Raw genomic sequence first — 26175 nt, 5'->3', positions numbered from 1 at the left:
GAAGGTTCACTAGGTTGATCCCGAGTATGAAGGGATTTTCTTATGAGGAGAGGTTGAGTAGGTTGGGCCTGTACTCATTGGAGTTTAGAAGAATGAGAGGTGATCTTATTCAACCATATAAGATTCTTAGGGGGCTTAACAGGGTAGATGCTGAGAGGTTGTTTCCCCTTGTGGGAAAGTTTAGGACCAGAGGGCATAATCTCAGAATAAAGGGTCTCCCATTTAAGACAGGGATGAGGAGAAATTTCTTCTCTCAAAGAGCAGTGAATCTGTGGAATTCTTTACCACAGAGGGCTGTAGAGGCTGGGTCGTTAAGTATATTCAAGGCTGAGATAGACGGATTTTTAATTAGTAAGGGAATCAAGGGTTATGAGGAAAAGGCGGGAAAGTGGAGTTGAAAACTATCAGCCATGATCTCATTGAATGGAGGAGCAGACTCAACGGGCCAAATGGCCTACTTCTGCTCGTACATCTTATGGTCATTTCCCCACAGTATACTCCATCTGCCACCTTCCTACCCAGTTTTTCAACCTATCTATATCCCTTTGCAGACTGGGCTTACTTTCCACCCAGCTTTAGTCAATCAGCAAATAAATATAGTAAACTTGGAAACTTCATGTAATTCACTGTAAACAGTTGAGGGCACAGCACTGACCTTTATGGCACCCTAGTAACAGCCTGTCAACCTGAAAATTACTCCTCTATTCCTACTCTATTTCCTGTTAATATATCACCCCCACTCCCATAAACCCTTATTTGTGCAACAATCTTTCATGTGGTGCCTTATCGAATGCATTTTGAAAATCCAAATATACACTATTTCTCCTTTACCCTGCTCGGTCTACCCTCAAAAATCGAGGCTTGTCAAACAAGAGCTCCCTTTCCCACAAAACCATGCTGACTTTGTGTAATCATATGATTTTCTAAGCCCCTATCACCAGAATATCTGGAATATTTCCAGTGATTCATGACAAACTAAATCAATCTGCAGTTCCCAGTTTTTTCTCTCCCTCCTCTCTTGAATAGCTGTGTTACATTTGTTACTTTCCAAACCATTGGGACTGTTGCAGAATCTAGGGAATTCTGGAAGATCACAAGCAGTGCATCTAATATCACTGCAGCTACCTCTTCTTGATGCCTAGGAAGTAGGCCTAGGCCCAGGGGATTTGTCAGGTTTTAGTCCCATTAATTTCTCAAATACTTTTTCTTTACTAATATTGATATGCCTTAATTAGACAGAGTACTGCATGCAATTCTGGTCACCATATTATAAAAAGGATATAGAGGCACTGAAAGGGGTGCAGAGAAGATTTAGAAGGATGATGCCAGAAATGCATGGGTATACATATCAGGAAAGGATTGACTGTTGAAAAAGGTGGCTGAGGGGTGATCTAATACAGATCTTTAAAAGTCAGATGGTTTTTGACAGCGTGGATACAGAGGAAATGTTGCCACTTCTGTGCAAGAGTACAGAGGTCATCGATATAAGATAGGTCACTGAGAAATCCAATAGAGAATTGAGAAGAGACTTCATTACCCAGAGGGTGATTAGAATGTGGAACTCACTACCACAGGGAGTGGTTGAAGCGAGTGGCACAGATGCATTTAAGGGGAAACTACAGAAGCATGAGTGGAAGAATGGAATAGAGGGTTATGATCACAGAATCATTACGGTGCAAGAGACGGCCATTTGGCCCATGTTTGCACCGGCTCTCCGAATGAGCAACTCACCTAGGACCAATCCCCAGCCTTCCCCTGTAACCCTACACGTTCTTCCTTTTCAGAAAATAGTCTAATTCCCTTTTGAATTTTTCAATTGCCTCCACCACACTCAGGCAGTGCATTCCAAACCCTAACCACTCTCTGAAAAACTCTCTCCTATCACTTTCACTGCTTTTATTTATTAAGTTGAATCTGTGCCCTCTCGTTCTCCATCCTTTCACAAGTGGGAACAGTCTAGACCCTTCATGATTTTGAAGACCTCTATCAAATCTCCTCCCAACCTTCTCTTCTCTAAGGAAAATAGTCCTAACTTCTCCAATCTATCTTCATAACTAAAGTTCCTCATCCCTGGAGCAATTCTCGTGAATCTTTTCTACACTCTCTCTAATGTCTCCACATCCTTCCAAAGTGCAGCACCCAGAACTGGACACAATACTCCAGCTGAGACCGATCTAGTGACTTATACAAATTCAACACAACCTCCCTGCTCCTGTACTCTATGCCCCAGTTAATAAAACCCAAAATACTATATGCTTTACGAACCGCTCTCTCCACCTGTCCTGCCACCTTCGATGATTCATGCACATATACACCCAGGACTCTCTGCTCCTGCACCCCCTTTAGAATCGTACCCTTTATTTTATACCATCTCTCCATGTTCCTCCTACCAAAATGAATCACCTCACACTTCTCTGCATTGAGCTTCATCTACCACCGATCTGCCCATTCTACCAACTTGTCTATGTCCCTTTGAAGTTCTAAATTATCCTCCTCACATGTCACAATGCTTCCAAGTTTTGTATCAACTGCAAACTTTGAAATTGCACCATCTTCAACAAGATCCAGGTCATTAATATATGTCCGGAAAAGCAGCAGTCCCAACGCTGACCCCCCGGGAACTCCACTACAAACCTTCCTCCAGCACGAAAAACATCCATTAACCACGACTCTTTTCCTGCTACTCAGCCAATTCCATATCCATGTTGCTACTGTTCCTTTTATTCCATGAGGTATAACTTAGCTCACAAGTCTGTTGTGTGGTGTTGTATCAAACGCCTTTTGGAAGTCCACTTACACCACATCAGCTGCATTACCCTCATCAACCCTCTGTTACCTCCTCAAAAAACAGGTTAGTCAAACATGATTTTTCTTTAAGAAAGCTATGCTGACTGCCCTTAAGTAACCCACCTTTGCCCACGTGACTATTAATTTTGTCCCAAATTATTGTTTCTAGAAGATTCCTCACCACTGAAGTTAAACTGACTGGCCTGTAGTTGCTGGGCTTATCTCTACACCCTTTTTTGAATAAGGGTGCAACGTTGCAGTTCTCCAGTCCTCTGGCACCACTCCCAAGTCTAAATGATGATGATAAATTTAGATGAGGAAGAATGAGAGGAGACTCAAGAGGAGCACAAACATATGGACTGGCTGGGCCAAATGGTCTGTTTCTGTACTGTATATCCAATGTAATCCTGAAGTTACTCACTCTCATTCCACCCTTGGTTCCCCATAATTACTGGCATGGTTTATGTCTTCTACTGTGAAGACAGAGACAAAATCTTTAATGTTTATATCAATTCCCTATTCCTCATTATAATCTCTCCTGTCTTGGTCTCTGAAGGACCCACATTTACTTTAACCACTCTTCCTTTTTATGTACTTGTAGAAGCTCTTATAATCCGGGTTTATATTCCTTGCTAGTTTACTCTCATACTGAGTTTTCTCCCTCCAACAATTTTTTGGTCATCCTTTGTTGGTTTCTAGAACTCTCCCAATCCTCAGGATTACTGCTCTTATTGGCAATTTTTTTTTTTAGTAGTACAGAATTTGAATCTTGCTGAAAGGAGAGACGTGCTGAAGCTTTTTGTCTTTCACTGATCAGGACAAACACAAGAATGCCAATTTTCAAGCGATAACAATTTATACCAAAGGAGAATGGATTCAATTGGTTGGCAAGTTGACTGGTTGGCCGAGGCGCTGCCTTGGAGAAAGCAACAGGGAACTATAGGCTCCCCAGGTTCCCAGATAATTCAAATGATTGGACCTGCCTCCACACACTCTCAGGTAGTGCATTCCAGATCCTAACCGCTTGCTGCATATAATGGATTTTCCTCAGTCACCTTTGGTGAAACATTCACCTTCAGTGTCCTCTGGTTCCCAAACCTTCCAAAAATAGAAATAGTTTCTCCCCATCTACTCTGTCCAGCCTTCTCATGGTTTTGAACATCTCTATCAAAACTCCTCTCAACCTTCTCTTCTCAAAGGGAAACAGTCCCAGTTTCTCCAATTTATCCTTGTTACTGAAATCCTTCATCCCTGGAACCATTCTTGTAAATCCTTTCTGCACTTCTTCTAGTGCCTTCACATCAGTTGGACACAATACTCCAGCTGAGGCTGAAAGAGCGTTTTATAACCTTCTTGCTTTTGGGCTTTATGCCTCTATTTATAAAGCCTAGGCTCTCCTTAATTAATCCAACCTTGTGATTAAGTGATTGTAAATTTTGTCCTGGATTATAGCTTCTACATGTTTTCCCACAACGGAGGCTAACCTAATTGGGCTGGAGTTGCTGGGTTTATCCTTACAGAAAATTAAGAGTTTAGGCAAGTTTCAAAAAGGAGTCATATTGGATATGAAACATTAACCCTGTTTCTCCCTCCACAGATGCTGCCAGACCTGTTGAGTTTTTTCAGCATTTTCTGTTTTTACTTAAGGGCTAATGCTACCGTTCCCTAAAACAGTAAGTCCTAAATGTAGCTGACTTATGAGAATCCATAAAAATATGCAATACTAGAAACAGTAGGCCTTGTTCTAAAAATCATTCTCCATTCAACTGCCATGCAGCTATTTAGGAACGTTGTGATGTGGGGACGAATCCAGCTTAACAGTTGAAAGAAATAGGTAGAGGGATCAGACAGGCATTGTGCAATATCAAGGCTCCTAAGCAAAAATGCAAGCAATAGACTTAACCATATCTATAAGGCCCATAAATAGCAGCCTTCCATCTCAGGAGAGAATAGTTCACACCATGGTGGTGAACGCTGTAAAACATCGCCTGGTGTGGCTCAGGAGCCCCACCCTGGAATGGCAGTCTCTGCTGCATTTGCTACAGAGGTAGACTGTAGGCTGAGAAGGTGCGCCACTCACTGGCCTCCGTTTTCTCCAGGTCCTCTGCTTGGACAGCTGAGCTTTCTCCTCGCTTCTTCCTATGCCCCTCAAGACAGTTAGCCTCCAGAGGTCACAGCTCTCTGCAGCTGTCTTCCAGTTGTCAATGTTCACCACCTTCATACCTCACTTGCAGGTGTCCTTGTAGCAGTGATATGGGCACCCAGGAGGTCATGACCCAGTAGCAAGTTCACCATACAAAAGGTCTTTGTGTAAACGGCCATCATCCACCAATAAATGTGGTTGAGCTATCGAAGACATCATTGACTTAGTGACGAGCGTATGTAAGCAGAATTACCACACTCCACGGCCTCTAAATTGGTGATCTTGTCCTGCCAAGAGATGCTGAGGTTAAGTCTGAGATAGCAAACGTAGAAAACTGTTCAGCCTTTACTCCTACCAAGCACAAGTTGCCCAGGTCTCAATGTTGTAGAGGGTAACACTGAAGACACAGGCTTGGTAGACTCGCAGTTTGTTCCTCCACACACTCTTACTCAGCTTGAATATGATATAGTTGCAGCTTTTGCAATGCATGTGTTAATTTCAGCAACAACGACAGGTTGCTGGCGATTGTGAAGCCTCAATATGTCAAGCTAGCAACCACCTCCAGCATCACTTTGTCTATGCTGATAGATGACGGTATGGTAACATCCTGGACCATGACATCGATCTCCCTAATGCTGATGGTCAAACCAAACTCTTTGAAGATAGGAAAATTTGTCCATTTGCCACTGCAGGTGTTCATCAGTGTGGAAAGCTAGTGCTGCATCATCACTGTAGAGCAACTCTGGTGAAGATGTGTGCGCCGAACAGATACACCTAGTGTGTGGCTGAAAAGAGTGTGCTTCTCACTTTTTCATTTCTCTCATTTTCAGCCTACACTGCTGATAAGCAGCAATGAGAAAAGGAGAGTAAAATAGTTCAGTCTGTCCCTGTAAGTATGCAGCCTCACCATTGATGAGTCCTCTGCTGTGCTGTTAAAACACATGGAAACTGTAAGGCCAGTGAGCAATTACCAAAAACATATCCCTCCTCTGCTCAAATGTTTTTTTTATTGCAGATAAATAAAGGAATAGCAGAAAAACATGGAGAAACCTGCATGTCCAGGATAAAAACAAATTTAAAAGCTGACTTCATAGTATCTTCTTATTTCTAGCTAGCTTTCTGTCTAAGAGTTTCTACAGAGATTTAAAAAGGAAAAGAGTAAAGACTGGGTTTTTATCGTCAAAAATCTACAAGGGGTTGCTGCCAGAAAGGTAATTTAATTGTGTACTTTTGACCAAGCGTGTTCTTTGAGGGTTGTTCTGTAAGACTGCGTTAACTGTGTAACTTTTATCTTGTGTGCTTGTCTAACTCGCAACACCAGTTTTTGTGTTATCCAAGCTGGTCAGAGCATCATTCTGCAAATCAGGCATCAGCAGAAATAGTGATCTGTCCTGATGAAGGGTCAAGATTGAGCCTCTTTTTTTATATATAACAGACAACAATGGTGTTATTTGTCCAGAACCAAACAGTTTATGGACAGTTTCTGGAAGTGCTGCATGGTGAAGTATTTTGCATACAATTTTGCTTCTACCTCCACCACATAGACTGAGCAGCACACCACCACCTTTTCAACAGCAATTGGGTATGGACAATAAATGCTAGCAATACTAGTGACCCCACATCCCGTTAAAGAATAAAAATTAAAAGACTGTTCCCCTTGTTTTAGATTCCCCCACAACAGGAAAGTTATTTTGTATCCACTATACTGAACATCTCAATTGATAACCACCAACTTTTAAACTCAAGAAAATACAGTTTATCTAACCTTTCCTTAGAACGTAATCCCTTTGGAAAGGAAGAAAGACTTGCATTGATTTAGCACTTTTCTTCACCACCACCAGACATCTCAAAGCACTTTACAGCCAATGAACTATTTTTGAAGTGTAGTCACTGTTGTAATGTAGGAAACACAACAGAAAATTTGCAGACAACAAGCTCCCACAAACAGCAATGTGATAATGGCCGGACCATCTGTTTTGTGATGTTGATTGAGGGATAAATATTGGCCAGGTCGCCAGGGAAAATGCCCTGCTCTTCTTCGGAACATAGTCACAGGGTCTTTCACTTCCGCCAGAGTAGGTAGATGGGGCTCAGTTTAACGCCCATCTGAAAGACAAACCTCTAACAGTGAAGCAGTCCCTCAGTACTGCACTGGAGTGTCAGACTTGATTTTTGTGCTCAAGCCCTCATGTGGGACTTGAAGCAGGAACCTTATGACTGTGAGGTAAGCATGCTACCAATTAAGCTACAACAAAGTTAAGAACTACTACCATTGTGATCAATGTACACATTCCATAGCTAATATATGTTCTTCCCAAAGTGCAGTGCTTTAGATGGAGTCTGGCCAAGGTCAATTTAGATTACTAATATCTGGGGGCTGGTGCCAAAATTGGGAGAGCTGTCTCACAGGCTAGTCAAGCAACAGCCTGACATAGTCTTACTCACCACATCATACCATATAGACAATCCCCCTTACACCACCAGAGGTGGCAGCCTAGCAGCGTATAGTTGGGAAAGAGCCGCTGCGGAATCCTTAACATTGACTCCGGGCCCCATAAAGTCTCATGGCATCAAGTCAAACATAGGCAAGGAAACCTCCTGCTGGGTATCATCTACCACCCCGCCATCTCCCTCAATACCCCTCCATATATTGAACGCCACATGGAAGAAGCGAAAGCACAGAATGTCTTCAATGTCCATCACCAAGAGTGGCTCGATAGCACCACCATTACTGACCGAGCTGGCCGAGTCCTAAAGGACAAAGCTGCTAGACTGGGTCTGCAGTAGGCGGTGAGGGAATCAACAAGGGGGAAAAACATACTTGACCTCATCCTCGTCAACCTGCCTGCCGCAGATGCATCTGTTCATGACAGTATCAGTAGGAGTGACCACCACACTGTCCTTGTGGTGACAAAGTCTCGTCTTTACATTGAAGGTGCCCTCCACCATGTTGTGTGGCACGACCATCTAGCTAAATGGGATAGATTTCGAACAGATCTAGCAAGACTGGGCATCCATGAGGCGCTGTGGGCCATTAGCAGCGGCAGAATTGCACTCGAACACAATCTGTAACCTCATAGTCCGGCATATCCCCCACTCTACCATTGCCATCAAGCCAGGAGACCAATCCTGGTTCAATGGAAAGTGCAGAGGGCATGCCAGGAGCAGCACCAGGCATAACTACAAAAGGGTGCCAATCTGAAGCGACAACAGCTGAAGCAGCATGCAATAGATGGTGCTAAGCGATCCCACAACCAATGTACACCAGGTCTAAGCTCTGCAATCCTGCCACATCCAGTCATGAATAGTGGTAGACAATTAATCAACTATCTGAAGGAGAAGCTCCACAAATATTGTCATCCTCAATGATGGGGGAACCCAGCACATCAGTGCAAAAGGTAAGGTTGAAGCATTTGCAACCATCTTCAGCCAGAAGTGCTGAGTGGATGATTTATATCAGCCTCCTCCGGAAGTCCCCAGCATCACAGATGCCAGTCTTCAGCCAATTCGATTCAATCCAGGTAATATCAAGAAACATAGAAACTCGGAACAGGCCATTCGGCCCTTCGAGCCTGCTCCACCATTCATTATGATCATGGCTGATCATCCAACTCAATAGCCTGCTCCCACTTGCTCCCCATACCCTTTGATCCCTTTCATCCCAAGAGCGATATCTAACTCCTTCTTAAAAGCATACAATGTTTTGGTCTCAACTACTTTCTGGGGTAATGAATTCCACAGGCTCATCACTCTCTGGGTGAAGAAATTTCTCCTCATCTCAGTCCTAAATGGTCTACCCCATATCCTCAGACTGTCAGCCCTGGTTCTGGACTGGCCCACCATCGGGAACATCCTTCCTGCATCTACCCTGTCTAGCCCTGTTAGAATTTTATAGGTTTCTATGAGATGCCCCCTCATTCTTCTGAACTCCAACAAATATAATCCTAATCGACTCAATCTCTCCTCATATGTCAGTCCCACCATCCCAGGAATCAGTCTGGTAAACATTCGCTGCACTCCCTCTATAGCAAGAACATCCTTCCTCAGATAAGCAGACCAAAACTGCACACAATATTCCAGGTGTAGTCTCACCAAGGCCCTGTACAATTGCAGCAAGACATCCCTGTTCTTGTACTCTAATCCTCTGGCTATAAAGGCCAACATACCATTTGCCGCCTTTACCACCTGCTGCACCTGCATGCTTACCTTCAGCAACTGGTGTACAAGGACACTCAGGTCTCGTTGCACATTCCCCTCTCTCAATTTATAGCCATTCAGATAATAATCTGCCTTCCTGCTTTTGCTACCAAAATGGATAACCTCACATTTATCCACACTATACTGCATCTGCCATGCATTTGCCCACTCACTCAGCTTGTCCAAATCACACTGAAGCATCTCTGCATTCTCTTCACAGCTCACCCTCCCACCCAGCTTTGTGTCATCTGGAAATTTGGAGATATTACATTTAATTCCCTCATCTAAATCATTAATATATATTGTGAATAACTGGGGTCCCAGCACCGATCCCTGCGGTACCCCACTAGTCACTGCCTGCCATTCGGAAGAAGACCCGTTTATTCTTACTTTTTGTTTCCTGTCTGCCAACCAGTTTTCTATCCATCTCAATACACTACCCCTAATCCCATGTGCTTTAATTTTACACGCCAATCTCTTATGTGGGACTATGTCGAAAGCCTTCTGAAAGTCCAAATAAACCACATCCACTGGCTCCCCCTCATCAACTCTACTAATTACATCCTCGATAAATTCCAGTAGATTTGTCAAGCATGATTTCCCTTTGGTAAATCCATGCTGATTCTGTCCAATTCTGCCACTGATTTCCACGTGCTCAGCTATTAAATCTTTTATAATCTTACATAACGGTTGAAGGCACTGGATACTGCAAAGGCTATGAGCCCTGACAATATTCCGGCAATAGTGAAGACTTGTGCTCCAGAATGTGCTGCGCCCCTAGCCAAGCTGTTCCAGTACAGCGACAACACCAGCATCTACCTGGCAATGTGGAAAGTTGCCCAGTTATGTCCTGCACAAAAAGTAGGACAAATCCTACCTGGCCGATTACTGCCCCATAATCTACTCTCGATCATCAGTAAAGTGATGAAAGCAGTTGTCAACAGTGCTATCAAGCAGCACTTACTCAGAAATAAGCTGCTCCATGATGCTCAATTTGGGTTCCTCCAGGGTCACTCAGCTCCTGACCTCATTACAGCCTTGGTCCAAACATGGACAGAAGAGCTGAACTCCCGAGGTGAGGTGAGAGTGACTGCCCTTGACATCAAGGCCACTTTTGACCGAGTATGGCATCAAAACTGAAACTGGAGTCAATGGGAATCAGGGGGAAAACTCTCCGCTGATTGGAGTCATACCTAGCACAAAGGAAGATGGTTCTAGTTGTTGGAAGTCAGTCATCTCAGTTCCAGGACATCACTGCAGGAGTTCCTCAGGGTAGTGTCCTAGGCCCAACCGTCTTCAGCTGCTTCATCAATGACCTTCCTTCCATCATAAGGTCAGAAATAGGGATGTTCGCTGATGATTGCACTACGTTCAGCACCATTCGCGTCTCTTCAGGTGCTGAAGCAGTCCATGTCCAAATGCAACAAGACCTGAACAATATCCAGGCTTGGGCTGACAAGTGGCAAGTAATATTCATATCAGGCAATGACCATCTCCAACAAGAGAATCCAGCCATCTTCACTTGACATTCAATGGCATTACCATCACTGAATCCCCCACTATCAACATTTTGGGTGTTACCATTGACCAGAAACTGAACTGGACTAGCCATGTAAATACTGTGGATACAGGAGCATGTCAGAGGCAAGGAATTCAACTCCTGTCTCCCCAAAGCCTGTACACCATCTACAAGGCAGAAGTCAAGAGTGTGAAAGAATGCTCCCCACTTGCCTGAATGAATGCAGCTCTCATAACACTCAATAAGGTTTACATCATCCTGGACAAAATAGCCTGCTTGATTGATACCCCATCCACCAACTTCAACATTCATTCCCTCCACCACTGACGCACAGTAGCAGAAGTGTGTACAATCCACAAGGCTCACTGCAGCAACTCGCCAAGTCTCCTTCAACAGCATCTCCCAAACCCATGATCTCTACCACCTAGAAGGACAAGGACAGCAGATGCATGGGAACACCACCACCTGCAAGTTCTCTTCCAAGCAACACACCATCCTGACTTGGAAACATATCGCCGTTCCTTTACTGTCGCTGGGTCAAAACCCTGGAACTCCCTAACAGCACTGTGGGTGTACCAACACCACATGGACTGCAGCGGTTCAAGGCAGCAGCTCACCACTACCTGCTCATGGGCAATTAGGGATGGGTAATAAACGCTGGCCTAGCCAGCAACACCCACATCCCATGACAGAATAAAAAATTCTCTATTCCTTTATCCTAGTAACTGATATATATAGTAAATAGCCAAGGCTCCAGTAGGGAACCCAAGAGGAAAACCACATCAAATATCATGATCTCATTCCCTTTATCCAACACTCCATCTCCTACCTTCCATCCAACCCATGTTACAATGTTTCCTCCTGTTACAATGCATTTTTATCTTGGTTAACAATGTCTTCTGAAAATCTTAAATTCCCTTTAGAAGTCTCTATTGGATAACAGCTATAGATACTTCCTTATCCACCAAGCAAATTAACTCAAAAACTTCAATTGGATTGCCTCACTTTACGTTAACATCTTCCTCTCAGCATGGAGGTGTCAGCTGTGGCTCAGTTCACAGCACCCTCGCCTTTGAACCAGAGGATTGTGGGTTCATGTCCCACTCCCGGAAACCAAGAACTGTGATTGTACTCGAAAGAGTTGCAATCTGTGACTGTTGATAACTCGAAAGAGTTTCCTCTCAGCATCCTACTGTATCTTCAACCAATAACAGGACAAAATCGCAATTGGTGTTAGGCATCACTAGATCAGATATCCAGTTACACTGAAAGACTGAGTGGCCCCCAAAGCCCAGTGTTAGTTGTCCCTAAGTAGCATCAGGTGGAATAAATGAGCAGATTTGGTTCTACTGGGGAATGGAATAAGCAGCACTGAGTAGATTGATTGTCAAAGGAAAGTGGTGTCAAGTGGTCCCAGTATAGTCAGTCTAAATTGACTTACAAGTATTCGATTGTCAAACAACGTCACCACTCTTGGTATGAGGAAGTACAAATATGACAGTCTAGGACAATGCATAATTTTGAGCAATATGATAAGTGCATAAAATTATGAAAGAATAAAACAGGGTAGATAGAAGCAGACATTAGTTAAGGAGTCGAGAATGAGGAACCATAAACAGAAGATTAAACAGGAGAGCTTTAGAACAGATGGGAGGAATGCCTTCACACAGTTGCCAGGTTGTAGAATTTATTTCGATTTAGGGATTAAGGCAGTAACTATTGACATTCAAATAAAAATTAAATAGGAGGGTGAATGGGGATATGCAAATGAGGGGCAGCTGTAATTAGGACCACTTGCTCAAGTGGAGAATAAATGCCTTCGCAGATTGGTTGAGCCAAATGGTCTGCTGTTGTGCTGCAACTTCAGTGTATTTCTTTGTGTAACCACATGATAAGGACTTCAAAGCCTAGCTTAGAACTGCAATGATGGGCAGATCTAGGTGGATAAATCATCATAAAGTATCCTGCAACCATCAAAGCTAATCCCATCTGGTACAGGCAAAGAGGCCAAAAAATAGGCTACACACCACCAGATCATGTTGACATGACAACCTTAAACACACTAGCATCTAGTGGAACATTTGAATGTGTCTTTATTAGTGGTCAGCAAGTTGGCCACAAGTTAAAATACAAAACGTTTGGGTAAACGACAAAACAAAGATCTAAAATTTTTTAACAGTAACAATTGAACAATTGACTAGAATAATTGAAAGAAATGTGCTTCACTGCAGAATGTGTTGCTATTAACTTTTACACAAGATAAATATTTACCCAGGCTGGGAAAAAAGAACTGATGCTTCAAGGTGAAGCCATACAGGAGTGAGAATGGCCACTTGGGGATGTATCCAATGCTGTGATAGTAACCATCTAAAGGGAGATGGTCCTTTAACGATTTTCTTTTCCCAAGAATATGAGCCAGTGTCAGCCTGCTCAATTGGTGTTAAAGCATGCAATTTGAGGAAGAAACATTCAAACATATCAGGAAGAACACCTTGTCTCAGCGATAAATGTATGAATTGGTCTGCCAGGGAGAGAAGCAGAGGCAAATACATTAGGATGGTTCAAGGTACAGTTGGATGCAGTGAGGGAGGGGTTAATGTAACAGAAGCAAGCATAGGAGCAAGATCAGTGTCAACAGGAACTTCACCCCATCTTCATCTCATGTGCCCCTTCCAAGTTTGATGTTACAACTATAAATTTTCTGGATAAAAAGTACTTAGTTAAGTTGGAACAAATTGGGAATTCATGTTTATGTTTGACAAAGAAGAAACACAGTATCTGAAGGAAAAGGGTAATGAAAGAAACAAAGGCAAGTCAATTCAAACTGTGAGACAGAGGCCTGGTAACAAGTTCACCAGCTACCACATCCAAGTAAACTATTGTAGCAAGTTATATGCAATTTTAAGGTACATTGCAGTGACAGAGACAATATAAACTTGTCAGATTTAAGTTGAGGTTATTGGGTGCAATATAAGCTGTAATAATTCTGTGATCCAGTCCTATTTGCAGTTTCTAGGCAATAAGTTTACCTTCTTTGTCGAGCTTTATTCAATGCAAGGGATGATATTAAATACGTCTCATCAATCCCACATACCAATACAAACTGTCACAAATGCAGAGGGCAGAGGCGACAGAGAGATAAGGGGTGGGGAGGAGGGAGCAAGATAACACGTGCAGAGCAGGAGTGCCTGGGCAGGGTGAGTTTGGGAGGAGAGGGGAGTGTGTATGAGTAAGGAGGAAAAAAAAAATGCAAAAGCACACCACCAGTGACTGCTCCAGATATTTGAAAAATAATTGTTTTATTTAAAGCCATTAAAAATATAAAATGTGTAGGGAGAAATGTTGTTTCTTAGTTTTCTTCTCCTTCAATCGATACTAACCATCATGTGAAAGACACCATCTTGAATTTCACCAGCAAATACCAATACCCAAATCTAAATTAAGCCAGGAAGAACCCAAAGAGAATATGCCAAACAAAATCGATACAACTCGCTGAACATCATTAGAATTCAGTTCAATACTGTCTCATTACCAATCCAGATCACTTTCATACAAGCAGCACCATTTTTGTAAGAAATGGTTGATGGTTGATGTTTATGTAAATGTTGTGGATATGCTTTGCAGAAAATGTCAAAAGTGTTGAAAACAAATAGGTCACAGATCTACACTTTGCTCTACTTCCAAAAAAAGAATCCACACATAATTCATTGAAGTTGGTCGAAATCCACAGAAAGAGTAACCATGCTAGAATCATAACGACAGTACAGCTTTTGTGAATTGCTGTCTTGAAATAAATACTTTTATTAGCAAGAGCAGCCAAGTTTGTTGCGAGCTTTCTGCTGGACAGATACTCGTTTTGACAATATAAATTCCCCCCTCCCCCACCCGTGTAGGTAAATTAAGAGTCTTACCTTTGCAAGAAATTTTGTGTACATCATCAGGTGCTTTTCAGTGGCAATATCGGAACTCTCGTCAACAATCAGAGAATGAACTCTGGCTTGTTTTAATGCTATTAAATTTTCTGCCTCAACAGGTTCATTAAGAGCTGCAACAAACTGCCAGCTATAATTTTTACTTCTGTGGCGTCTACCCAATGATACACCATGGCTCTCTATTAACCTAAAATAAAAAATGATTGTGAGAAAAAGATGGAAACAGCACATAAGAGAAAAGAATCTGTAGAAACAGTCTTTACCTGTGTAGGCTTTTAGCTTTGGATATGGGTAACTGTTCCTTGATTAGCCAAAGAACATTTCTGAGGAGGTGGACAACGTCCTCTTTTGAGTCACTGTTCAGAGCATCAGTAAACAGCGCCTTCTCCCAGTTGGCTGCATTTAATGGAACCGACAGTGCCTGAAGGTGTTCCCTACTGGCCAGGTGGCGAAGCAAGTAATCTTTTTTCCACCCACCTTGTGGTTGAGACCTACCACTTGTCCACTCTGTGTCAGTAATGCTATTATCAACACAGACTCTAAAATAGAACACATTGATAAAGATTTTTTGTGGCATTATCTCAATGAATTTTCAATAATACCTGCTTGTTAAATAGTTATGCTTACTTGCAATAGCACTTGTTCTGCTGCTCATCATATAGAAAACAGAACAACCGTGGGTCCATTTGAATCCATGACTTGATTCCACAGTTACTTCCTTTACATTTTTTCACTGCTCCAAAATCGATGTCAGAAGTTTCCTTCAGTTCATCATCAAAACAATTGGTATAGTTATCTGCTCCTTTGTCATCATCTTCATCAATTTCATGGCCATTAGCAAAATCCCCTTCAGCATTCTGCAAAGGAAAGACGTGGAGATTGCATTTGAAGTGATAATTTTTAAAACTAAATCATTAAAAACATTTTTTAAAAAATCAAAATTATTACCTCAGATGATCTTGTAGTTTTACGGTGAAACAATTCTAAAATAGAGCGATGCATTGCATGTCCATCCAAACTGGAAAAATGTGAAACATGAAGTTAAAAATAAAATACGAAATGCTTAAATAAAAGAATGATAAATTTTAAATGTGTTTTTATCCTTTCTGCTTCTATGAACAATAGAAGCTTTTAAATCATTTGACCGGTTTCATCTTTTGGCTTTTCCATTAATATTTCAATATCCATGTGGGTTCTTAAATTTAGAACTTACTTCTTAGCATTGTCTTTGCTAATGCTTCAGTTCCAAATCAATCCTCAGTTAGTTAAATTAGAAATGTAATTACCCAAGACACACTCATTCTAGGGAAGCTGCTAAATTTGAACCATCCATATGCCAACTTAACCTGTTTTGCTCATTCTGAGACACTGGGGCTCTTCGGTACCATTGGAATTAATGGAGTGGATTGCCGATGATAGCAAATATTGCAATGATACTAGTGAGTTAGTAATTGTGGAGACTAAGAAACTTATTCAAAAAACACTGCCCCATTCCTTACACTTATACACTTCTGTGTAAACAAAATAGAAACAGGTCAAAAAATCTTGTTGGCTGTCTTTATCCAATCAACAACTAATTCTCCATTATTCAATCATACAAACACACTAAAACGCCTTCACAAATCATATGTTCAATTTCATCACAATGCTTTGCAGCCTTTGCACAATAACATATTACTCCTATGTGTACTATTAATTAATTGCTGCCTATCTCTACTGTTGTCCTGTAATAATGAATTGTTTTGTGGAATTTCTCAAACATACATTTCCACCCGAAATGTCAAGCTCTGCAATGTTCACTGAAAACTCAAAAGCCTAAATTGAAAACTTCAAGTTTTATGTCGCCGTCAAAGTCTTTACTACCCCACAGTACTGTATAAATTTTATTGAAAGGAATAAAAACACATTTAAAAACACACTATATATTATTTTCCTCTTACCTTTCAAAACTTAACTTGCACCCTTTTAGCGTCACAACTGCACATCAAAACCAGCTGGTCCTTCCACAGCCTTGCTGAGTTCCTCCAAAGTTGCCCATCTTGTGAACGAATACATTTGTCGATTCTCAAATGCTTCAGCAGTCTTTTCCCCACTGCAGCCGCAAAGCTTCCTCAAGTCCCCAAGACCACCAAAAAAAGATTGAAAACTAAAGACCACAGTTCCGGAGCCCTGATTGATTTAAAACTGACCGCAGGCTACTTTTTAAAATAAAATACACAGGAGGGGGCAACTCTTGTTTCAGTGTCAGTTAGCGGGCAGAAAAGAACAGCAAGCACACATGACCACACAATAATTCTTTAGGAAGTGCGTTTGTACTTGTCAGTGGAAATGCTGCCCTTGCCTACTCTGTACATGCGCCAGAAGGCCAAAATGCAAAATATCACCCTGACATGCACATTTATCCCTTCACCCGCCCTTCCCACAAACCCAAATGTATTTCCTCCATAAATACAGGAAATCTACAATACACTAACTCATAGGCAAGGCGTTTCAGTCTTAACCGAGAGCTGCATTCACCAATGCATTTGAACTATTAAATGTTTTATCACTATTAATGTTTGTAAGACCATTTTACATTTCTGCCATATCCTGCAGCATTAGTTGGGCCCAATTTAGATAAACTGCAGCACTGGTAAAAAAAAATTCAGAGACTTATAATTAGCATTAATGTAAAAATACCATCAGAAATTATCTTTCTATCATCACTATTTAAATGAAAGTTATAAGCAAAAAGCTTTCAAAATGTATTTCATTTTTCTGTTACATTGTGGTGCATTTTCCTACTAGTTTTTCTCTCCAAGGTTTAAGGTACATCTTTACCACTCAATTTTCAAGTCCAAAATAATTGAACAAATATTTATATTGTGTGTTACATCTACGCAACATAAATGGGCCATTTACATGCAATGTTTAAGTTATGCAAAATTAAAAAAAATCAGATTGAAAATAACTTAAAAATACAATTTATACACAGCTAGCAACAAATGCCTCTACAAATGCAGCCTACAGCAAAAGTATTCATTGGTAGCCTAAGACTGATTAGAAAAGTTGCCCTTCACAGCTTGTTCAGCCAAGGCTGGAAATTACTGCTGTCCAAAATATATTCATTGTTAGAACTGGTTTACTTTTTATTTCTGGTTTCATTTCTACAATCAGGTCACATCAAAGCTCAACTATGACACAACCCACCCAGAACAATCCCAGATGCCACACATTTCAACAGAGGGCGATTAGAAGATAGATTTATTCTCATATTAACTTTTCAAAATGTGCCGTACCAGCTTATAAAGGTTAATGCCATTATGAAAGTCAAGGAGATGAACAGAATTGGAATAGGGTGAGAATTAAACTCTCAGCACAAGAATCAAAATCATAGATAAAACATCAGGACAAAGACACATACATTGCTCTTCCCCCACTTAGATTTGCTGCCAAGTATAGATTTACATCACCCCAAGTTCTGTAATTGCACAGAGTCTTCTAACAATAAAATATCTGGATATATGGGGAAACAGTCAAGCTACAGATCAGCCATGACCAAATAGAATTGAGGAACAAGATTGATGGGCTGAATGGCGACTCACATTGCTATGCACAAAAATGCATTAAGTCTTTTTCACTGGCAAGGAACAGAGGAAGTGCCCGAAGAAATAAAGGAGAGGGACACAACAACCAGCCCCCAGCCTAGCAAAATCAAACTGTAATTCGCTACTAAATTAGAATTTACAACTAAAACTTGACTCAAATGCTGCTGAGGCTTAAATACCCAATAACTGCCACAGCAACTGTAAATTTTAAAGTTCACTTCTAGCTTTGCCTTTATATCTGAAATTGTTTTCCCTCTGGTGAGTGATATTTCTTTTACTGTTCTCCTACATCTAGTCCACTGAGTGTCATACAGAGAAATGGCTGCAGAGCACAGCCATAAGGGATCAGTTCCCACGGCACATTTACACTAAGTCGTTTAAATCCACTGTCAGATCTAAGACCCACTAAATTCTCGGTCTATGAAGCCAATAGTGTGCTGTGAGTCAGATAATGACAGGAGAGCAACGTGGCTAGCAAATTCCTAAATATAAACATTAATAATACCAATATCAAATAACATCCTTCCCATTGTTTCTACAAGGGCACCTTTTATTCTATTTTCAATATAAAGCTCTTTGGGATAATCAGAGACATGCAATAAGAAGCTACATAAATGCAAGTTTTCTCTTTATGAACAGAATAGTTTTCAAGAAATGCAGAGTTCATTGTGCAAAGGGTGTAAATTATCACAACTCCCTATCCTTGGCTTATGTAACCAATGATGGAACAAACATTACTCCGTTGATCAAAAACAGTTTAAAAATTATTTGAGTACGCTTTCTTGATATGCCATTAAACAAGGCTTTATTAACCTCTATACTCGACACAGAAGCTAAATTTCATTTTCAACAGTACATAAAGAGCAAGAGAAGTCCAAATACAACTGCCTTTCAGTAAATCCCACAAAAAGAGGTCTGCCTTTACCAGTTACAGTTCTGACCATTGTTCACCTCCCTCAAGAATTTCCTCCTGACCCGAATGCATTGACTCCTTAAATAAAAACAGAAAATGCCAGAAAATCTCAGCAGTCTATGGAAACAGAAAGAGTTAACATTTTGAGTCCAATGGCTCTTCTTTGGAAGAGTCCTATTCAGAAGAGAAGTCATCATTGGACTTGAAACCTTAACTCTGTTTCTCTCTCCTCAGATGCTGCCAGACCCAAGTTATTGCAGCATTTCTGTTTTTATATTAGATCTCCAGCATCCACAGTATTTTGCTTCCATACAGTTGTGGTAGAACCTTACTACTTCCACAGCTGAAATCAAATTACTCGGCACAGACCAGGAATTGTACCTGGGATGCATAAGCCTCAGCTACTCACTGTAAACGTTTGATAGACCAATATCCAATTTAAAAAAATCGAGAACAGCAAGGTAAGCAATACAGCACCAAATGCAGTTATGGCCCAACTGCAAGTACCTTTAGGTTTCAAGAGAAAAAAGAAAACAAATCCCAGCTGCAGCAGAAACCCTGGGCAAGCAAAGCTCATGTTCAAAAAAAACAGTGCACAAGAACTGATAAATGGGTTTTAAAAATCCTGATTTTAAGAACAATCCCTATGCACTGCTTTCCCAGTTACACAATGTCAGCAGCCAATCTCTCAACATGCTGAGCTCCTCTATGTAACATATAAACAAAGAGTTCTGATGCACAGGGCTAGTTTATAACACAGAACATTTAAACCTTAACCACAAGCTTAATCCTGCATTTTCAATGGCAAGCAGTATTCGACAACAGCAATGCAAAACACACAAAGCAATTGTGAAAAACATGAGAATCCCCAATAACACAGCACATTTCGAAACTGCTCCCAAACATACAGCACTGTCTCTGCAAACATGAGATTCTCCTGTCTACAATGCAGCTAACTGTCCCAATACCACTGCCCATACAGCATCACATTAGGCAATGGACAAAACAGTCACAAGATAGAACAAACATCTAAAGGAATGCATCACAATGACAGGAACGACTGGTATTGAGCATCACCCCCCTCAAACTGTTCTTTGTAAACTACACAGCAACACAAGTTATTCTCAGTTTCGAGATAAAACAGGAAGATCACTCTGCTTGCTGGATACATGACTGTGTATATCTAACTACCTTTCTGGTGCTCAAACACCTACTGTTCACCTCTTTCCATTAGAAAGTGAATTCACATACATTCTTCCGTTTTCAGTTTTAAAAAGTAGAAGCAAACACTAGTGACCCAATTTGATTATCCCCATCACTTCATTCTTTAGTTAAAGGCAAGACATCCTGCCATTATAGTGAATTAGTAGAATTGAGTGTGGTTTTAAATGTCCTCAACTCTGTACTCAGACAGAGAAAAGGGATTTGTTTAATAAGTGAATTTATTCGAGCAGAAGTCACATCATGAGAAACCATGGCAGATACTATTGCCCTGGTTTCTCCCACATTCATCCCCATAATCACTGGGCTTTTAAATGAACCGCTGCAATCTTCTAAATACTTCCTTCACACAAGAAAACAACAAAATTGTTTTTAAACTGCTATTGCACGGCAGTGACAAATATGTTCGTTAATAACCAATTCATTATCAGACCCTTGAGGCTTCATCTCCAACACACTATGTTTACTTCTAGGCTTTGCAAACTGACCAGAATAACAATCACAGAATGAATAATACACTGCCAATGACGTGACACAGTGCCACAATTCTTGCACATGCAAGGCAAGACCCTTACAACTCACTTGTGCCAATGGCATTAATGAATTATGGGTCTTTCGTGCTTGCCAACGAAACTTGGAAACTGCGAGACCTCCTGAATTTTGTGTGATGCCCAAGGGTCACGGCCCTGCAGCAGTCATCATGTGGGCTGTGAAAATTAAGCTGTCCCTCACTTCTAGGAAATATTTACCAATGTCAATTTAAAGCAACTCTTTCAATCTGCTTGAAGTTGGAAGTGGAAAAATATCCAACAAAAATAAAAGATGAAGATATGTAGATGGAAAACGGCACTCTCATTTTAAAGAAAAGTTAAATAAAGGACGGTTTAACAAATTACTAGATGCCCACACAACAAAACTAGAATACTGACAAAATAAATCAATTCAAAACATGCAATAATAGCCAATACGCTGGTCAAATACATGTGACATGCACACATTTAACATTAAAGCAGGGGTTGAAATTCACAATTGCCTGGTAACCCCAGGTGATAATATATTTGTTACATTACTTTTTATCTTAAAAGCCCAGCCAGCTATTAATTAACAAGAGATACTGCGGCAGCCAGTTATCCCATCTGTAGATGGGGGAAGATGTGCCATTCAGTAAGAAGAGGAATGGAATAATTCAAGATCTTATGCCTCAAGATTAAGGATTTCTCCTCCTTGAATTAACAAATATTGTGAGCTGGCTGACTGGCTACTTCGATTTAGAAAAAGCTGAATTAAAAGAACACATCTCTTACCCCCACTTTAAAGTTTTAACTGTTACAAACTTTGAATTTTGGTCAAAATTTAAAGTCACCACCATCTGGAATTTTTTTGTTTAAATTCTAAGAGAGTGAACAATGTTGGCACTATTTACTGGTATTAAAACATTTGAAAGAAGTGAGAGGGTTCACCAACCATACAAGTCAATGATCTTATAACAGCACCTGGCAAGCCCTATCATGCGCATTCAGGATTTGAATTGAAAAGGTGTGTGAAGATTGAAGGGGTCGTTCACTCCCATAGAATAATGCAGCATACCTCACCAGTGAGCTCAAAGTTCCAGGCATACGCACTCACTCGTGCAAAGGACCACCATAACTCACTCGCGCCCACCGCATTTGTGAGTTATGGCCAACTCACTGTCACCAGTGAGATATCCTCAATGAAATACGGGATTACTGCAGATGTCAGACAGAACAGAAGATCCCAATCAATTTGAACCATTAACTCCATAGAACTACATTGAGCTTTGAAATGGACAACCAATTTGCTTTTTACATTTAAAAAAAATCAGCCAATCTGAATATTTATCTTTACTTATTCAAGACAAGACAATCACAGGATCTTTGCAAACTCCAGCAAGTGACATTTATACAGAAAAATGTCGGCCAGACATTGCAAATGGAATAAAATTAAAGATTTTAATTAAACAGAATTTGAAAAAGTCAGGAGAAACTGCATTTTGTTTTGAAAGCCAGCAATTACCGAAGCAAGAATAACAACTTGCAAAATGCAGGTAAATACGGAAAAAACACAAAACATGCTGAACATGCTATTTCCAGCTTCAACTGATTTGTATGGATTGGCAGAACACAATGGTTCTATCTTTGTATAGCAAATAGGGATTCAAGCACAACATTTTAAGAGTGCTGTCATTATCTTGAAGTTCACCATTCCAAAAGAGAAGGCGAATGCTCAGAAACTTGTAGCTATTACTACACAGTGAGACCGTGCTCCCATTAAAGAGCCCTTGCAGTACCACATTGTAAATTTAGTCATCAATCTTTTAGTACAGGTCATCAACTGGGACAAATGCCCAATCAGCAGCTAATCGATCAGATCTCTGACAATGAACTAGGCATTGTCTTTAATTTCACCCTTCTTACAGTCACACCTAACTCTGCATCAGTGTCAAAAGCCACTACAGCAGAAATGTAATTGAACCAGGGTCACTGAGGTCACAGGGAATCATTCTGCATAATGTAAGTAGCCTACTTCCATTTCTAATAATATACTGAGCTGTTGTTAGGATATCACACCGGTGACAGTACATAAAAGGCTTTTCTTTTACTTCAGTGCGAGTACTATAATTCACAAGCACTGTTCACACCAGTGAGTTCTGGGTAAAACATTTCACAAATGCTGAACAACATGGTTAATAGCAACGTCATTTCTGGCACTGCAGTGAAATACTGAGCACAAGATATTGATTGGACGCCCACACGCTTTCTCAATTGGAAGATGTGAGCAGACTGTATTTAAGTCGAGAATACCACAAGTCGTGATCAAAGTTTTTGAACAGCGCACAGAGTGAAGAAGTTTGCTGCAAATCCAAATGGCAAATGGACAGTTTTGTGTGAGTAGATGTCTTAAACTCGACAGTATTGATTCTGTGACGTACTATTTAAGGTTTAAACAACAGTAAGTATGGCTCCCACGTGCTTATCATCATTGTTCATTCTCTCAACACGACTGTTAATTACACTGCTCACAGGATCACATGTAAAAGTTAAAAACAATGTCACAAAATAGAACATTTCAGACAGCATCAGAACACCATGTTTAATAATCAATGTAAACGTTCAAAACTCTGTTCACAAACAATAAACTGTACCCCTGTTGGCTGACAAATTTCCCAGCTTTCTTTTATTTGTGTGAAAGGTAAGTATAACCCATGCCATGATTGGCACTCCTGCTCTTTCACACTAACCAGAGTTTCAGATTAGCCTCATTGGCAAATTACCCAGCAGGGGTTAAGTTGTCCAATGGGCATTGCCAGTGCAGGAGCCACACATCTTACCAACTAAAACATGAGGGTACAGTCCTGTTGCAACAGCAAACACCCAACTTTTCCCAAGGAAAACATGCACCCGCCTCCAGGGAATAGCCGCACACACCAGGAGGCAAGTGCCCAGCCCTGGGCAGTGCCCGCACACAACAGGAGGCAAGTGGCTAGCCCTGGGCTGTGCCCACACAAACCAGTAGGGAAGTATCCAGCCATGGGAAGTGCCCACACACACCAGGGGGTCAAAGGCTCTGCCCTGGGCAGTGCCCACACACACCAGGGGGCAACTGTCCAGCCGTGGGCTGTGCCCACACACCAGGGGATCAGTGCCCGGCCGTGGGCACTATCCACACAGTCTAGGGGGGTCAGTGTCCAGTTGTGGGCACTATCCACACACACCAAGGGGGTCAGTGTCTGGCCATGGGCACAATCCACATACACCAAGGTGGTCAGTGTCCAGCTGTGGGCAGTGCCCACACACATCAAAGGGGTAAATGTTCTGCCATGGGCACTGCCAACACACCAAGGGGGTCAGTGTCCAGCCATGTGCATGGTCACACACACCAAGGGGGTCAGTGTCCAGCCATGGGCACTGCCAACACACACCAAGGGGGTCAGTATCCAGCCATGGGCACTGCCAACACACCATGGGGGTCAGTGTCCAGCCATGGGCACTGCCAACACACACCAAGGGGGTCAGTGTCCGGCCATGGGCACTGCCAACACACACCAAAGGGGTCAGTGTCCGGCCATGGGCACTATCCACACACACCAAGGGGGTCAGTGTCCGGCCATGGGCACTATCCACACACACCAAGGGGGTCAGTGTCCGGCCATGGGCACTATCCACACACAGCAAGGGGGTCAGTGTCCGGCTATGGGCAGTGCCCACACACACCAAGGGGGTCAGTGTCTGTCCCATGGCAGCGCCCACACACACACCAGGGGGTCAATGTCCAGCCAGGGGCACTACCACACACACCAAGGGGGTCAGTGTCCGGCCGTGGGCACTATCCACACACACCAAGGGGGTCAGTGTCCGGCCGTGGGCACTATCCACACACACCAAGGGGGTCAGTGTCCGGCCGTGGGCACTATCTACACACACCAAGGGGGTCAGTGTCCGGCCATGGGCACTACCACACACACCAAGGGGGTCAGTGTCCGGCCGTGGGCAGCGCCCACACACACCAAGGGGGTCAGTGTCTGGCCGTGGGCACTATCTACACACACCAAGGGGGTCAGTGTCCGGCCGTGGGCACTATCCACACACACCAAGGGGGTCAGTGTCCGGCCGTGGGCACTATCCACACACACCAAGGGGGTCAGTGTCTGGCCGTGGGCACTATCCACACACACCAAGGGGGTCAGTGTCCGGCCATGGGCACTATCCACACACAGCAAGGGGGTCAGTGTCCGGCCGTGGGCACTATCCACACACACCCCAAGGGGGTCAGTGTCCGGCCGTGGGCACTATCCACACACACCAAGGGGGTCAGTGTCCGGCCGTGGGCACTATCCACACACAGCAAGGGGGTCAGTGTCCGGCCGTGGGCACTATCCACACACACCAAGGGGGTCAGTGTCCGGCCGTGGGCACTATCCACACACACCAAGGGGGTCAGTGTCTGGCCGTGGGCACTATCCACACACACCAAGGGGGTCAGTGTCCGGCCGTGGGCACTATCCACACACACCAAGGGGGTCAGTGTCCGGCCGTGGGCATTATCCACACACACCAAGGGGGTCAGTGTCCGGCCGTGGGCACTATCCACACACACCAAGGGGGTCAGTGTCCAGCCGTGGGCAGTGCCCACACACAGCAGGGGGTCAGTGTCCAGCCGTGGGCAGTGCCCACACACAGCAGGGGGTCAGTGTCCAGCCGTGGGCAGTGCCCACACATAAGGGGATAAGTGTCCAGCTGTGGGCAGTGCCCACACACACCAAGGCGGTCGGTGGCCGGCCGTGGGCATTGCCCAGTCCACGTACCCAGCGCTGCCCGCAGCCATGGTGAAGCTGCCGGTGACAGGCACCCTGTCCCCGGAAGGAGGCGCCTGTCGCCGCCCGGCCTTTCCTGCAATGAGGGGGCGGGAAAGGCCGCTCCCGCCGCGCTCCGCTGCATACTAATGAGGGAGTCCCGGCCCCCGAGTCCCTCCCCCGGCCCCGAGTCCCGGCCCCGGCCAGCAGCGCTCCTCACCTCGTCTTTCTGGATGTAGGAGGCGGGGATGTAGCCCACCTCCCCGGTGCTGCTCTTAGACGCCAGCCACCAGTGCTGGTTACTCCGCTCCAGGATGACGAAGCTCTCACCGGCCGTGAAATGCAGCGAGTGCGGCTCCGCCGAGTGGAAGGTGTAGAGAGCGCGGTACATTGCGTCGGCTATGGCGGCTCGGCTCTCTCTCTCTCACCCCCGCTCCCTCTCTCACACTCTATCCCTCCGAGCTCGGGCTGCGCGCGCACCTTCCCCTCCCCCTCACTGCGGCTCAGCGCCACGCAACGTCTTAAAGGGACACTCCTCTTTTAAAGGGACACTTATTTGCATCAC

At 43.0% G+C, this 26175-nt stretch overlaps 1 protein-coding gene across 5 annotated transcripts in view; it reads right to left on the bottom strand.

Annotated features, from left to right (window-relative positions):
- nckipsd (NCK interacting protein with SH3 domain) overlaps nt 1-26097 on the bottom strand; it is a 179350-nt gene extending 153253 nt beyond the window's left edge. For 3 of the 5 annotated variants that reach the window (XM_078543876.1, XM_078543877.1, XM_078543879.1), the window contains exon 1: nt 25831-26097. In XM_078543876.1, the coding sequence (XP_078400002.1) occupies nt 25831-26001 (171 nt within the window). In that variant the 5' untranslated portion in view covers nt 26002-26097. Of the gene's footprint in view, nt 1-14557; nt 14766-14841; nt 15118-15205; nt 15436-15526; nt 15597-16518; nt 16689-25830 lie in introns of all 5 variants that reach the window. The other 2 variants (XM_078543874.1, XM_078543875.1) reach the window with 2 other exon arrangements.
- Nucleotides 26098-26175: the final 78 nt, after the last annotated feature.

Source organism: Cetorhinus maximus, chromosome 6 (genome assembly GCF_964194155.1).
Source record: "Cetorhinus maximus chromosome 6, sCetMax3.hap1.1, whole genome shotgun sequence".
NCBI lineage: Eukaryota > Metazoa > Chordata > Chondrichthyes > Lamniformes > Cetorhinidae > Cetorhinus > Cetorhinus maximus.
The sequence above is the reverse complement of the archived record's forward strand: the minus strand, read 5'-3'. Positions and strand labels throughout refer to the sequence as shown.